The sequence below is a fragment of the Crocodylus siamensis genome, chromosome 1 (assembly GCF_052110815.1).
Source record: "Crocodylus siamensis isolate JL-2025a chromosome 1, ASM5211081v1, whole genome shotgun sequence".
NCBI lineage: Eukaryota > Metazoa > Chordata > Crocodylia > Crocodylidae > Crocodylus > Crocodylus siamensis.
This window is the reverse complement of record NC_143395.1, coordinates 276169987-276187462: the sequence shown is the minus strand read 5'-3', so window position 1 is coordinate 276187462 and position 17476 is coordinate 276169987. Positions and strand designations below refer to the sequence as shown.

At 42.9% G+C, this 17476-nt stretch overlaps 1 protein-coding gene across 1 annotated transcript in view; it reads left to right on the top strand.

Annotated features, from left to right (window-relative positions):
• GRPR (gastrin releasing peptide receptor) overlaps positions 1–17476 on the top strand; it is a 36829-nt gene that overhangs the window by 11494 nt on the left and 7859 nt on the right. The window contains exon 2 of the mRNA XM_090031650.1: positions 12934–13285. Within this exon, the coding sequence (XP_089887776.1) occupies positions 12934–13285 (352 nt within the window). The remainder of the gene's footprint in view (positions 1–12933; positions 13286–17476) is intronic.

Genomic DNA, 17476 nt, shown 5'->3' with positions numbered 1-17476 from the left:
AATGCCTCATGTGTTTGTATTTAAGGTTCAGATTCATGGGGGCCTGACATCTCAAAGTAAAATTCCATTAAAACTGTCTGCCTCTACACAAAAAGCAGCTCCTCCTGATTTCAGTGCAAAACCAGAAAGTAGCATGAAGATTTCCCCAAATTGACTTGACAGCTTCATAAACAGGGATCCTGGTTTTCTCCGATTTAAAAATTCCCAATTTTTGGTTAAAAAAAGAAGTTACCCCAAATCCCCATTTTTCCATTTGGATGAAACAGCACTATAGATTTGTTTCATTTTAATTCAAATGAAACACCACTATATATATATATATATATATATATATATAGATCTATATAGCTCTAGCTATATATATATATATATATATATATAAAAGATGATGTTTCATTTTAATCGTAGAAAAATGTGGTGGTTTTGGGGTTTCATTTTTAACTGAAAATTGGAGATTTTTTTAAATCAGAGAAAACTAAGATCCCTGTTCATAAATCATTCTGCAAACCTTGTATAATAAAAGCACTGGGTTTGTGGTGGGGAAGGGGCACAGGGACAACAGAGGACAGGCAAGTTTTGAGGAATTTTGCTGTGAACATTTTACGCAGATTTTTTTACATACTTGGGTTCCATTTGCAAACCAATGAATGTAGACTAAAATGTGCTGTAGCCCATACACAGTGTAGGAGTATTATGCCTTTTAATGTTATATTAAATTAGAAGGGCTCTTGAGCCCTTGATTTTAGGCAGGGATAGCTCCAGCAGGTGTGGCAAACAAATCCAGAACAGCCTCATGGTAAAAATTTTGGCTCTGAGCACATCAGTGGCCTTGGGCAGGAGCAGCTGATGCTCAGTCCTGTCCTCCAAAAGACCCATGGCTGAGCCAGAACAGACAAGTCCCACTTGTCTATGGAGGGATAGAGTAAGAAGAGGGAAGGGCTCTTTGAGGGAAACTGTTTCAGTCACTCCTGCCTGGTTTAATTTTGTTGTTGCAGAAGAATATGCTAGAAGGAGGTACCAAAGCAAAATCCCCAGGTGATCCCTCTATTCAAAATGGATTCAGTAGGAGAAGAGGAAGAAAGTTACTATATGATCCATGCTGGCATCACATCAGCACAGTTACATCCAGAGAGATGGAGATGCATATCATAAGGTATAAATAGACATCACCTTTGTGCTCTTGTACCATTTTTATGGAAGCACAAAGGGAAAGCAAGCAGGTGTCTGCACCATCTGGCATATCACAAATGCTCATATTTCATAGATTTCATAGACATTAGGGCTGGAAGAGACCTCAGAAGACCATCGAGTCCAGCCCCCTGCCCAAGGGCAGGAAGTCAACTAGGGTCAAAGGATCCCCGCAAGATAAACGTCCAAATGCTTTTTAAAGGAGTCCAGAGTAGGTGCTTACACCGCCTCTGGAGGGAGCCTATTCCAGGCCTTGGGGACTCAGACAGTAAAGAAGTTTTTCCTTATGTCCAGCCTAAAATGGTCTTGGAGGAGTTTGTGACTGTTGAACCTTGTCATTCCTTAGGGCGCTCTGGTGAACAGGCATTCCCCCAGATCCTGATGCACCCCCTGATATTTGTGGCGTGATAAAAGGTGGTAATAGTGGGGAAGCCTGGCTTTTGCTGCTTACAAAGATGTACCCCAGATATTCCCTGTAAGTGGAGAAAACCGGAGAATCTCTGGGTCGTGTTTCTGTAAGTGGGAAACACTGACTTTCTCCATGTATAGAAACATGCTCTGGAGATTCCCCAGGGCACACCTCTGCTAGGGGGAAACACATTGCCCACTATCCTGCAGGACAACAGGTGCTGTGTGTTTCACTCAGGGAAGTAGATCAGCTGTGCCAGAACACATTCCAACACAGCCACATGGCAGTGTCTTATTTATTCCCATATTTATACCCACTTATGCTGGAGCCTTCTCTTAGCAGTGTGGGAGTGTTCCCAATTCATGGCTCTGGCCAGAAACTCCTCTCAGCATGGTCACATTGTACCACTTTGGACTCATATTTCATGCAAATGGGCAGATTCTTTCATTAACAGTGGGCACTTAGAGGTCTCACATGAGGTTAGGGCCTGATGGTACAAAGGGGTTCCCAGACCCCACAAAGGAGACAGTGCAAGCCTACAGAGCTTGTCTCTAGGTTTGGCTTACAGGTTGTACCTATCAGAACTACCACGTGAGGTCCATCAAAGAGCTTTTATGGCAAGCCACAGAGGTACCCAAGTCACAGTTCATATACAAGTGGTTCAGCTGATGATCTATAAGAGGGAAAGAGAGGAAAAAATAAAATAAAGTGTGTGCGGTGGCAATTCAAGTACGGCATGAAACAGAAAAGAAGACTAGAGCTGCCTGGGGCACCAGCACAGAATGGCCTCAGAATGGGAACCCAGACAAATGGAGCTAAATTAATTTAAATCTGAGGAAAACATCAGCTTTCCCCCCTACATTTACCAATGCTTATTTGATTTTGCAGCTCACACGGCAGCCACAGGAAGCTCCTTGGTAGTAAATGGAGAGGTTAAAAACACTAGGGATTATGTGGCATTGCTGTATGGGTACAGAACGTCCCACACTCTTGCATGCAGATAAAAAATCCCCTTAAGGTCTCTGTAGTTAGAAGTATCTGGACAATAATAAACCACAAACAGATTTTCAGCTGGCATAAATTTTCAGCTCCATTGTGGAATATAATGGAGCTAAAACACCAGACAAGGATCTACATTTTAGAAACACAAGCTCCAGTATGGGGGTTTGTTATAATTAGTGTCTTGAGAGTGTTTACATGTCACTTTTTTTCTTATGGACAAGCATTTGTCAGTTTATGTTTGTAGCTATGGTATTAATACTGATTGTCTGGAATTAAGTCATATTTATACATCTGAAGCTACAAAGTCCATTAAGTAGCATTATCTTTATAATTTCTATTATTAATGTAGAAGTAATAATACCATTTTTCAACAATTCCTTGCCATATTAAGTTCACTGGGAAAAATATTTACTATACAAATCCTTTGTCTATGGCATATATTAGAACAACATAGCAAGTTGGTGATTTCAGCTGTGGTAGATAATTATCCATTGAGCACAATATAGATCCAGAAGGACAGTGCCTTTCTGGGATTCAGCAAAAAAAAAGACAAGTACTGTACTTAGATGTTATTAATCATTTTCAGCCTTTCTTCTTTTTTTAATTCTGGCAGTTAAAACAAATTTACAAGAAGCAAGAAAAATCAGCCCCCAGGCTGGTAGGGAGGCAGTTAACTTCTACTTGCTAAAACTTATTAGACTGAGAAATGCTTTCAGTGTTGTGTTGCTATTACCCTGCTTTTAAGGACAGAACAGGGATTAGAGAAGTTCAGACTTCCTTAGGTTCTTGTCTTGTTTCAGATTTGAGTAAACTTCATTGTACATAATTCATTTTAAAAGAAATTCATTGGAATTTAGGGCCAGTGGATTAGGCTCTGAACCTTGGCATTTGGTGAAGCTCAGAGGACGGAGTGCAAAAGTACCATTTATGCTGTCCTACTGGCCAGTTCAATACCAGATGAATCCTCCTGAACCAAGTACAGTCTCTGTCAACTAAGGTGTGAGCAACCTTTTTCTGGCAGGTGGGCCACCAAGTAGTCCCACAGCCACCCTGAGTGCCACTCTAATACTCTTCCCCTGCCCAATCTGCTACTTTACCTTCTGCCTCCTTTCTTGTGATCCCTGCTTTACCTGCTGCTTTGCTTTCTCCCTCCTGCTCTCTCAGCTGCTGTGCTGCCTGTCCCCTCGCCAGGCTGCCATGTGCCACACAGAGGGCTGCCTCTGTCACTTGTGGTACAGATATTGCTACTTGTCCCTATCTCCCATTCTTCCCCACCAAAAAATTGTGCTAGCTGTGAAGCTGTTAAAAGTCACAGGAACTCTTAACTGAAAAAGTTTGCTGGGGTACAAGGGCTCTCTGACCTGGCCCATCTTGCAAGGCTGTGCTTCAGAATCAAGAAAAGGAGAGTGTAAGAACAGAGGACAGTGGTATCTGGGTCATCTTGTCCAGTCCACTTGCAATCATATAATACACTTTAACTCCAAAATGGTCCACAAGAACTCTGGCCCCTCCTGCTAAGACAAGCCACACAATGGCTCCTACCAGCCTATTACAAATTAGGATCTTAGTAGAAAAACATAAGACTTCCCAAACAATGATGTGCCACAGGTAGAAAGCAATGATAGTCTGGGGTCTTGTCCATACTGCTTTCATGGCACTTCTGATAGTACTGCCAACAAGCAGGCACTGCTCCTGATCTGTAAACGCTTCCCAAAATGAAGCAGTGAAGCTGCCCCAGAGATGCCCTCCAGTCCCTCCCCTGCCTTCCCCTCCCCTTGACTTCCACTCTTAAGCAAGACAGAGACCAATTTTGAAAGCAGCAAAGGGGGGTGCCCTCACTGCCTCCCTTCTGGATTTGTTGTGTGTGGAGCAGGAGTGAATGGGCAGGGTATGCTTCTTAGGCACAGTCTCAAGAGCACCACAGAAGTAGCAGAGGGTGTTTTCAGTGCCTGGAGGTCCTGCACTGGTAGGGTTTATATGAAGCAATATAGTCAGATGATCCTAGGGAGTAAGCCATGCTTTATGCTACAGTCAGGCAAGACTGTCCCAACAATCCCTGCCAACCTGACTGGGAGGGGGAAACTCCTTCCCTCCCCCAAATCTGACAATCACTGTAACCCTGGGTATGTAAGACCCAGGAGCCAAGTACCTGAGATGCTTTTTAGAAGGATAAGAGAGAATGACCAATGCACCCTGCCCAGCCTTTTATCTCTACACATGGTCCATCTCTTGTGGTAAAGAGGAATGCAAACCAAAAACAAAACAAACACAACAGGAGCCAGAGGGGAACAGATATGCCTTCCAGGCCTCTACATGTAAGCAACACATGTAAGCATGTAAGTCTTGAAGCAACGGGTTAAATACAAGGAGATAAGAAAAAAGGAACAGTCCTGGTACTGCTGTAGCAATTCAGTCCATCCTGAGGATTTCCCTATATACAAGGGAGGAATCTACACATTGCCCTATGGCAATGTTGTTACTCTGCTGTGCTTTAGTACTTGCTTTTGGAAATACTAACGCATGGCACAGTAAACGCCCGTACTGTGACATGCACACGGCACATGGTTAGTTTTAGCCACTATTTCGCCATAGCGGCATGCTAAAGTGAGGTGTAGATGTTATTTTGCCATAGTGGCATGCTGCTACAGAGTAGCTGTGGGTCACAGGTAGACTGACGTGATTTCTGTGTCATTGTAGCATGTTGCTACGGTGATGTAGGGTGACATGTAGATGCACCCAGGGGCTCCTAAAATGGTTAATGAAGCTAGCTGTAAATCAACACAGAAGCTTGCAGTATGGACCAAAAATCTAGTTCTGTGCTGTTATTAGGGCTGTACAAAACAGCACTATTCATTTTAACTTCCATTTTAACATTTTAATGGAACCGTGTTTCGTTTCCAGTTTCATTTGGTTTTGAAACCGCTGTTCCATTTCGTTTTGTCAAAACTATTTGTTGTTTCGACACTGTTTCAATGTTTTGCCCATAGGCTATAATGGAGAAGCACAAAACTGCCTACAACTTTGTCATTTCTTGCCTGATATGGATGAAACTTCAAGGATGGTAGCCCTTTCTGAGGCCATGAAGCCTGCCAAGTTTCAAGGAGACTGGTGCAGGGGTTTCTAGGAAACTGCACCTCAGGCTGTAGATGAGCAAAACTTATGATGTGGGTGACACTGTGTGTGTGTTAAGGTGCAGCGGGGTGAAAACTGTAGGCATGGTAGGCCCTGCTGAGGCCATAGAGCCTCCCAGCTTTCAAGGAGATAGGTGCAGGGATTTCTAGGAAACTGCACCTCAGGCTGCTGACAAGCAAAACTCGTGACATGGGTGGCACTGTGTGTGTGTGTGGGTTAAGGCATGCCCTCACTGGTGGTGGGTCCTCTACACAACACGGTAGTGTGCTGCCCCATTGAGGCCTCCTCCTCCCCTACAGCCTCAGTCCAGTCCACCACTTTAAATGACAACAGGTAATAACTCAGTAAGCAGCACAGTAGCACCAGCAGCATCTCAGACAGCCAAACTGTCACAGGTAGAGCTTATCTTTCCTTTCCTGCAGGAGCTTCTTCTCCAGGACTTGCCAGACAACTCTCCCTGCCAGCCCCAGCCCTGGGGCTTAGATGGGCCCAGAGCCCTGCGTCCTTCCAGTCAGGTGCTCGGGGTGTTGGTCTAAGGACATGGCACTGGCAAACAAGGTCCTTTCCTTTGAGTCAATCTAAGCTGGTATGGTTTAGCAGACCAACTGAATAGTTAGTTACAGAAATATATCTTAGCAAGTTTTCGGGTTGAAAAACTTTTTTAAGTGGAGGAAGCAGCTGCAGTTGGGGGTGGGGGGTGCTGTTCCTGGATGGAAGGAATAGTAAAGAAGCCAGAGGCTGGCATCATGCAATGCAGGCAAGAAAGCCAGTAAGCGAAAATGGAAATTGAGGCATCAGGGGATGAGGGAGAGGCTGTAGTGGGGGTGGGAGAAGGGGGATGCAGCAGCTCAACACTAGTACTAGCTTTCATTGTCTTAGGCTTCTGAGCTGGAAGATAGCTTGGTAGTCAGACCCCAAGGCAGAAAACAGGGCAGTTCAAACAATGCTGCCCTTTATGCTATTTTTCCATCCCTTCCCCAGAGCACTCGGATTGGAAAGGACCTCAGGGAAAGATCACAGTCACTGGCCAGCTACACAGTCAATAATGAGAGCATTCCTTCCCTCCCCTTTCCCCCTGCTCCCCCTACCTCTCTTTATTTTCTGTTTCCCTGCAGACAAGCCCAGCTTGAGCTTCGAAACTCGAAACATTTCAAAACTTTTGAAACATTTCAATTGCCCTCATTTTGTTTTGAGGCTGTTTCAAAACCCTCCATTTCACTGTTTCGAGCTCGAAATAAGTCAGAACAAAAGAGTTGGTGAAATTTCGCACAGCCCTAGCTGTTAGATGGATTGCTTTCCCTTTGACTGTATGTGATGCGTTAAAAATGGAGTTTTAAAGATTCTTTTTTTCCCTAAGCGACTTGTATGATTTCCTTTGTAACTGCAGAGAATGACATCCCAAAGGCACACAGAATGCCAGCCGCTGTCCTGAATATGGTTCACAGAATGCTTCTGTGTAGCAGATCGGCTTCTAATAGGTGCAGTTGGGGCAGCACAGTTTAGTCTTTGAAGAGGTCAGTGGCTTGTTCATATTTTCAATCAAATCAGCAACCCAGTCTTTTTCATCCTTGTCTTTTGACATCTTGGAGCAATTGGAAATGACAGTAATTCTTTCTTATATCAGTTTTTATGTGGCAGAGTCTTCAGAGATATATTTTTCTTTTTAAACGTTGTCCTTTGCTATAGTGCATGAATCATATCATGTTTTTAATCTTTTGTAGATGTTTCTTTAGTGGATTTTGAGCTGAAAAGTAGTCATATCACACAATAATTAGAGCGAATGAATCTGAGAGCTAGCTGGGGTAGCAAATAGAGGCAGGCAGCAGCTAAGTTTTTTTTATTAAGAGCCTGACACAGCTCTATGCTTCAGACTACCATTGTGTGGTAAGCATGTATTTTGTGGTGGGACAGGCCCTACCAGTGTTCTCACATGGACTTCTGTGAACATTTGTAATTAAGAGTTTCAGTTAAGTCACAGTTCAGCAGGGCACTTGAGAACATACTAGTATTTGACACTAGGGAGCTTCTGAAATAATGTTTAGGTATCCCCCAAATATGCAGCTATGACCAAGTGCAGGAGTTAAATACATTAAGTTTGTATGCTTTATTCTGATCCAACACCTATCAATGGAAAAATGTCTCATTTAATTGAAAGGGCACCACTACAATTTTCAATACTATTCTTGGACAATGCATTACTCACTGTACAGAGGTCAATGTGGATGTGCCTTGTAGGGATTTATGATCATTTTGAACCTAGTGTGTAGCAACTTAACAGGTAACAAAACAAACAAAGGGCCATGATGCTGAGTGGACATGGAAGATTTTAAACCAGTTTTAACCAGTTGTCCTGGTCTTTTTGAGTAGGAATGGCTCCCTTATCCCTGTTATACTTCAGGGCTTTGGCCAACATTACAAACTGTTATTGTGCGCATGCTAGTTATCATGTATAATATACCTACCTAGGAGAGGGAAACATGGAATCAGCATTATATCAGTCAGCTTGATTCTTCACAACTCTACAAATAGTCAGTCACATCCTCCAGTGATAGCTAGTGCTAAGGCAGTACGTTTTGCCTACAGAGTAGTAACCTAAGCCCTATATAGTTCATGCAGTCTGGAGCATGTTTCATGATAAGTCACAATAGCCATCACTAGAGATTGCAGAATCCAATCTTTTGCAACTTGGAAAGAAGATGATATGCATCCTACTGGCAGATAAAATAAATCTTCAGGAAAAATAAATGCATAGGCCCCTGTTAAACATTACATATATTAATCAATTAAGTGGTTAATCGTGAATAAATTTAGACAGGCCACACATGCAAAGTAATTGTCACAGCATAAAAATGACCATTCAGTTATAAAAAGAGCCAACCAGCTACAAAGTTAGTGCTTGAAAATTTGTAACAACTCTGTTGCTGGTTTCTATCCAGCTTTCATTTGGGCATGTGGCAGGGCCCATAGAAAAAGTAGGAGGACTGCAAACAGATGCTGGCCAGGCCTGAAGTAATAATGGAACTGTCACATAAAAATGCAGAAGTTGAAGAGCATAACTAACTGGCTTTAAAGTCATGAGCGTCTTACTTCACAGCTTGAAATGAAGATGAGTGGTTTTTTAATTAATTATGAACTTCATGGTTGATTAAACTTCTACAGCAAAATTCTTGAAAGAAAAGTGCTATGGAAAGAAAGACTTGAGCCACGTGTAGTAACAAATGAGTAGCCTGACTTGTCACTCTTTGAACTTTGGGGACGCTGATACTTATATACTCTGTTTAGCCTCTACACTAGATAAGTCCTAGCATATCACACATTTCTTTACCCCACATAGAAAAAACAAGGACACAAGCTTACACATCATTATATGAATGGAAGCCAAATTTAACATGAGAAGATTGTATGGAAAGATTCTATCAGAACATAAGCTAGAAAGAGTCCCATTAAAGTATTGGTAACAGCAGATGCCTATTAGATCAATGCCAGTAAGTTAAACAGTAATCCCCAAAATGAAAAAAATTTACCTAAGCCCACTGTTTCATTTTCAAACCTTATTTTTTGTATTACACTTCTGATAAATACCCATTCAACCTCACAATGTTTCCACTTGAAAACCTTATATTTTACTTTTTTAAACCTTCTCTCTCAGGCTTTATAAAATAAAGCAGATTCCCTAATAATCAGTGTTGGTCTTCTTTGCCATGTGTAGTCACATTCATCTCGTCTAAGGAAGGCATATCTTGTTAATATGCACCAATAATTTTGGAACAAATATGTTTGTATTATCTGCCTAATAAATCTTTGCTATTTGCCATTTTTTCTTTTCTTTTTTTTCTTTTTTTTTCCTTTTTTTTTCTTTTAGCCAGGCCTTTTATTATTTGTGCATATTACTGTATATGAGTGCTGTGAAAATATTCTGCCTATGAACAGATGATAAGCCAAATGCAGGATGTTCTTATTGAAGATAAAAGTACTACCTTTAGTCCCTGATTCAATAAAAAAAGTTTAAACAAATGCTGACTTAGCCTAACATTCATCCTTATGCTTATCCCAATTCAGCTGAAATAGGAACCTAGCAGAAACATGACTGACAAAATATATTCTTCCCTGCTCTATTACCTATTTAAGTTAAAAGAAAAAAAGAAAACCTGATGCAAGGTTGATGCCTGTATATAAATGTTATGAGTTACAATATTATGGTAATCATACCCAAAAAGTACCTAGGTATTAGGGGTGTGCAAAGTGGGCCATATTCGATTCTGATTTGGCCCAATTTGGGGGACTGCGATTCAATTTGTTGATTCGAATCACTGTCCCAATTCAATTCGGCTGAATTTAAATCTGAAGATTTGATTCTGATTCGGAGAATCAGTGATTCATCCATAGACACAGCTTTAAATGTTTTTTTCTACATACGTCCAGGTACCAGGCATGGCTTGTGAATGCTGAAATGGTGTGGCGGATGCAGCATCCCACAGGAGTGGGAGTGGCCCCCCTGCATGCTGAGCGGCAGACCCAGAAGTGGACCAGAAGTACTTCCAGTCCACTTCCAGGTCACCCGCCGAATGCATGGGGGACCTCTGCCCCTGCATACCCCCAGCTTGGTGATCAGCTGCAGGGAGACCCCAGGTGCCCACCCAGACCCAGGAGGCACCAATCTTTTTTGGTCCACTTCTGGGTCCACTGCTGAGCATGCTGGGTATCCCCCGCCATGCTCCCATGGGATCCTCCATCTGCCTCACCTTGAGCCGCCTGGTACCTTGAGGTAGAAAAAACATTTAAAACTGTGTCTATGTCAGACTAATTGAATCTCTGAATTGATTCGGAGGATTCCCCTTTGATTCAGAGAGAATAAAGGGTCTCCTGATTTGATTCATATTTGGAGATTAGGCCACCGAATCAGGCCAAATCTCCACCAAATCGAATGAGCGACTGAAGCTTTGCACAGCCCTACTAAGTATGTATGAAAACCTAACTAATAGCTTTGATCCAATTAGGTATATGGAGACTTTGAAATATATAATTCTCTGTACTTACTGCCTTTAGGCCTTACTGAAGTTATCCAATCAGTGAGTACTTTATATAATACATAGTATGTAACACTGAGATGTGAGATTCATCTCTTGTTGCTGTATTGCTTCTAATAATCTACTTCCTGGCCTTTTCATATCTCAGTGCAGACAGAAATAACTCTTGTAACATTTCCAAATGTACTTGGAAACATTTTTAAAGGGATGTGTCTCAGCCAGGGAACATTTATACATCCCCTGTCACATCCCTGGGTTGAATGCCTTAAAAGAGTTATGGCTGCATGCAGCCATGGATTTCCAGTTAGAAGGTTGCATTGGTAGTAGAAGATATTTCTGCTGGAGCAGAGAGCTGGAGAGGAGAGGTTAGTAGGGTATTGTGGGCCATGTGGGGGACTATAGGGGTCTGTGGAAGCAGGGTCTCCCCGCTGCTAGGTTTGCAATTCATAGGAAACTTATTGCATAAACCTCTTCTGTTCCCCTCTCACCAGTGGGAGTGAGGAGACTGGGGTGGGAGAGGTCAATGGTCTGATGGCAGCAAGGGGCAAGACAGAGGGCATAGTCCTACTAGAGAATGGCAATGCCTCAAGCCCCGGCAGCACCCTGAGCACTGGAGTTTAATAGTTTGGCAGGCTGTCAGTCCACCCTGCTCCCTTCCACCGCTCTGGAGTGCTATAGGATTTTGGAGGAACCATGGGTCCTCTATCCCCATGCATTCATTAGAAGAAATTAAATGTTCCCGAAGTAGTACCACATTTGTGCAGGTGGCCCTTGAAAGCGTATCAAGGGCATTTGAAATGTTTCAGTTGTTATTTCTGTCCACCCACTTTGTAATAGTTATGGAAATGTATTGGGCAGGGGTTGGGATCTATAATATGCTGTTATATAAAAAGACTGCAGTTTTTAGTCTATGATATGACTTAACCATTAATTTAACAGTTATTTATTGTCCTTAGTAACCTTTAAAAGGGGAGGGCAAACAAAATATATCTGGCTTGTAAATTACATATAGTTTTCATTATCAAGAGCTTGAGTAACACTGTACGAAATTTGCATTGTTATTTCCAAAAACCCCTGACAGATGTTCATTTAAAGGCTTGATGAGATGTGATCCCTGATCCCAACAGTCATGCCTCTTGCCATGCCATGTGCATGGCACAAGGTACAACTCTGAGATTGGGAATAATATCCAAATCACACCATATGTGCCAACTCAGGGAGAGCTGATTCTTGGACCCCAGCCACACCTTAAATTTAAGGTGCCATGCAAACAAGAGATAGACAGACAGATAGATATGGTAGAACATATTCATACAATGCTGGACATTTTTATGACTTGTTCCTCATTTTACAGCACATTGAACTGCGTGCACATACAGCAGCCTTCCTATTTACATTGAAATTAACATGTTAAGAAGTTAAATTTGTGTAAACGGGGCCAAAATGCAAGCTTTTTTTCTTCTTTAATAATCCTTAAAAGTATTCATGAAGCATGGACTTTGACATGTGTACATCAATCCAGATTTCTTGTTATATGTGGCTATTTCATTTCAAGGTCTTCTCATTGCATTTATGGGTTGTATGTGCAGTTTGCTTGTGCATTGAATTGTAACTCAAAGGATCTCTGTTGAGTATGAGATGCAATTTCTTTCTTTGAGACGTCTGTTCTAAAAACAGTAGTTACTTGGAGTGGTTATAATTAAATATAGGCAAATGGAAATTTCAGCCTGAAAGACCAAAGGTAATTAGAGTGGACATAATGTCTTCTATAATTTTGAAAAGCATATGGGCTGACTTTCAGAGTGCTGTGTACTCACAATTGCAATTGAAATTAATGGAAGTTTTACTAGCTCTTTCAGCAATATCTAGTCCAGTTTCCATGAACAATACTGAAGGGTATACACTAATGTATGTTTGGCAAGTAAAATCTGACTTATTTTACTTCCTCTTGATTCCATTTGTACATATATGCACAAATTTCTAGATAGATAGATAGATAATATTTCAGAAAATATATGCACGAATTTTGGAATATATGTGTTGAGAATCAATACACTGATGGTCTTTTCTACTGAAAGGGGAAATAGTTCAGGATTGGACAAGAATAAATTTGTCCCAACCCAAGTAATGTTCAGTGTTGTCATTAGTAAAAGGGTCATTTCTTTTTGTTCTTAGGTATAAAGCAATAGTGAGACCAATGGATATCCAGGCCTCCCATGCGTTCATGAAGATTTGTGTGAAAGCTGCTATGATTTGGATTTTATCCATGCTGCTTGCCATTCCTGAAGCTGTATTTTCTGACATGCACCCTTTCCATGATAAAGGCACTAACAAAACATTCATCAGTTGTGCTCCCTACCCACATTCTGATGGCCTGCATCCAAAAATTCATTCAATGGCTTCATTTCTGATCTTTTACATCATCCCCTTGTCAGTCATTTCAGTTTATTATTATTTCATTGCTAAAAATTTGATCCAGAGTGCTTACAACATGCCAGTGGAAGGAAATGTTCATGTGCGGAAACAGGTATGAATTTATTTCTAATTGCAAGAGTGACATGTTGCATGCCCAGGAGTTGGAGTGATCTGAAACTTGTATCTTGTACAACGAATTTTGCAATAAGAGGGCATAGATCTTTTATGTTAATACTGGTGGCATAAATAGGTCAGAGGTGTGAGAATATGACCCTGTCATTGTACAACATGAATCAGTTAAACTGGTTTGGGGCTCTGAATACAGATACGTAAGCCTGGTTGGTTACCATGGCAAACACAGTAGGAAATATATGCCAGAGTTTGGAAATTTATTGACTAGGATATGTAAAGGGAAAAGAATCAGAGCAAGCAAAGTGTTTTAAAATTGAAATCTAGTGGCTATACAAAGAAAACTTAATTAAAAATTACCAAAGCCCCCTTTTCAGAGATAGGGTATCAGTTAAAGTCTTATATTCTGTCAAGCCATCCAGAGAGAAAAAAGAACTACAACTCAGATCTGTTTTCAGTTCTGAGTTGTAAAGGATAGTCACTGTCTTTGTTATGACAAAACAGATATGTAAAAGTAAAGGGGAAGAGGAAGCAGGACAGTAAATGTGGGGGAAATTCTACCTTTTTATTGACATTCTCATGACACAAAGTGGCCAGTCAGTTATTGAGTGGTGCTGTGGCCTGCTAGATTGCTGCTGCTCTGGACTTGTGCTTGCTTGCCTGGTCTTGAACATTACCTGGCTGTTCGGGTCAGATCCCTCCCTTTGACAAGTCTTCCTCTGGCAGGGCAGGACGGGCTGTTTCGTTATGGGGTGCACTGCAATACAGTTGGAATTACAGAGAGAGGAAGAGAGGAATAGAGGACAGGAGGAGGGTAATAGGCAACAGAAAGGAATATTTGAGGGAAGGGAAGACAGAGCTGGGTCTCTGTGGGATCCTTATAGATGCAGTGGTGTTAATCATGCATCCTATCTGGTGCATGGAAGTTGGGCCATCACAATTATGCTGTGATCTTCAAGGCCACAAATAAACAAAGGACAAATTCCCTAGAGCAAAGGGAAGACCTGACAGCCCTTATTCCTCTTATGAGAAACCTTCAGTTCTTCATTCTTCCCTCCAAGTAACTTTTCCTAAAGAACACAAGAGGAGGTTATATGAGAAATAGCCCAGCCCCTTATTATTTCTCTGCTAATTAGCCAAATTTCCAACACACCAATTTTGTTCCCTACATTTGTAGTAAGAGAGTGCATCTACATGTGAAATTAATTTGACATGATAAACCCCAACACAGTTCATGCCAGAGTTTATTGCTCCTGGGTACAGCATTTACACATGAACCTGGGACCACAGCATGTTGAGCCAGGGCAGAGCAGCTCTGACTGGCAGAAGGTCCTGGGAGTCAGCTCCTGCTCAGCTCAACATGCTGTGGAGGAGCTGGCTGGGGCATGAGGGTGCTACAGTGTGAGGCTAGCTAGCAGGCAGCTCTGTACTGTGCACCTTTACGTCCTAGTCAGGCCTGGTCACCATCTACATGTGTGTTGCGGTACAGTAAATAACTTTGTCATAAAGTAGTACTTGTGTTGGGCAGTACTATCCTATGGCAGAGTTAATTAATTTACTCTGGCCTAATAGCACCACTCATGTATACGATAATGCTTTACTGTGGAGCTACTTAGGCAACTGTATGATAATGTATCATGTAGATACACCCACATGCTTCTCTTTTATACCAGGCATGATCTCAATATACCCCTGCTTTATATCTTCGATAGGCTCTTGGATCTGGACAAATTCAGTCTCTTTATTTCCATTTTGTCCTTTCCTACCAGCTGTTATTGTTAACAGTGGAGAAATGTTTTATAAACCTTCATTTGGTGTCCTATAGCTGAACTCACTGTTGAGGCAAACAAGTTAAGACCCAATTAATACAGCAGTTCTCTGTTCACATTTAGTGGTTGGAGATGTATTGGTCTAAGGCTGATTCAGTGAAAGAGGGCTTAACCTTAGTCTAAATGAACAATTTACACTGGTTTAACTTGGTTTTTAAAATGATACAAGCATGTGTGGATATATCTATTTGAGAAGGGGGGGTGGTTTGACTTACATTTGTTCCCAGTTGACTTAAACTAAGATGAAGCAACCCATTCTTGTTCTAGAGCATGTATAAATTCATAGAATCATAAAATCATAAAAAATAGGGTTGGAAGGGACCTCAGGAAGTCATCTAGTCCAACCCGCTGATCAAAGCAGGACCATTCCCAATTACATCATTTGAGCCAGGGCTTTGTCAAGTCAAGCCTTAAAAATCACAAAGGACAGAGATTCCACCACCTCTCTAGGTAACTTGTTGCAGTGCTTCACCACCCTCCTGGTGAGAGAGCTTTTCCTAATATCCAATCTAAACCTCCCTTGCTGCAACTTGAGATGATTGCTCCTTGTTCTGTCATCTGCAGGGATCCTGGTTTTTTCTGTTTAAAAATCGCATATTCTCTGATAAAAAACCCCAAATCTGTAATTAAAATGAAACGCCGCTATGTATAGGTATCAATTGATCACAATGTTTTATTGACATATTTACAATTTTAAAGAAATTTGGAAGCCTACTGGTGCCTCAATCACTATAATAAAATAAATTCTAAGTATCTATAAATTTTGGTATTTGATCTTGGGTTTTTTATTATGGAAATCTGAGCTCCGCCTACCCCTTTCGCTCACCAGGAATGAGGTCCAGGCTCCTAACTCCGAAGCCACAGCCCCCCAGCCCTGCTTGTGCCCTTCACTCCCCATCCATAGCATCCTTGCCCCGCTGGTGGCCCTCCCCCCCACAGCCCCCCAAGCCCTGCTAATGCCCCTGACTTCCCCGCCCCAGCCCTGCCAGAGGGGGCCCCCAGCTGTCAGGCCTAAGAGGCCACAGACCCAGGTCCATAGCCTCCTGCCCTCCACAGCAGCACCTGACCCCAGCTGCTGCCCATGGGAAGCAGTGACTGCTACAGCACAGCGGAGTGTAGAGCCCAACTCCCCCTCCTCCACAGGCAGCATGGCCCATCATAGGGATGGGGGCAGGTGCAGGCTGCCTGTTGCAGGGTTGGACTCTGTGCACTGCTGCCCTCCCCCCCGGGGCCTCTGTAACCCAATGGGTGGGACCCAGGGCAGCAGAGCAGGGCCAGGCAGAGAAGCTTGATACCACTGCTGCAGGCTCTGTGCTGGCATGGTGAGGTTACCTCTCCTGCCTGGCATCAGCAAGGGGCACAACTCGACACTGCCACCCCTGCTGCTGCAGGGAGGACAGGGAGCATTTTGTCCACTCTGCCCTGCTGCGCCAGGTCCTGCCCACTGGGCTACACAGACCGGGGGCGGGGGGTGAAAAGCAGTAGGGCGATGAGCCAGAGCCCACAGCAGGCAGCTTGCCCCTGTCCCATGCACTTATCTGAGAGGCATGTGCACCCCCTACCCAGGAGTGCACATAAGCCGTAGGTCCCAGCCCCACACACCACCCCAGCTGGGCAGCAGCCCCAGTGCCAGCTGCAGCCGCAGCCCTTCCCAGCTCCCTCCCACCCTCTGGGGGCTTCAATCCACCCTCCCCCCTCACCAGACTTATCTGTGGGAGCTGCTCTCCAGGCTGCCAGGTGGCCATGTGCTTGTGTGAGCTCGCACATGCCTGACCACCCTTCTCCCACTCCTCCCAGCCCCTTGCAGGCTGAAACTCTGCCAGCCTTCAGAATGCTGCTTGCAAATTTGGAACAATCCATGTGTCTCTCTGTTAAAATGAAAAATCTCCATTTTTCTCAGTTAAAAGTGAAAATCCGCATTTTTTTCTGTTTTTTCCATGGGTAATGGAAAACCCAGATCCCTGGTCATTTGTCACTGCTAAAAACAGTCTAGCTCCATCCTCTTTGTAACCACCACTCAGGTAGTTAAAGGCTACTATGAAATCCCCTCTCAGTCTTCTCTTCTGAAGACTAAATAAACCCAGTTCCCTCAGCCTCTCCTCATAAGTCCCAAACCATTTTTTTTTTGCCCTTCTCTGTACTTTCTCTGACTTTTCCATTTTCTTTCTGTAGTGGGGGACCCAAAACTGAACACAGTACTCCAGATGTGGCCCCACCAGTGCAGAATACAGTGGAATAATTACTTTGCTCTGCTAGCAACGCTCCTACTAATGCAACCCAGTACATTGGTAGCCTTCTTGGCAACAAGGGAACACTGCTGACTCATATCCATCTTATTGTCCACT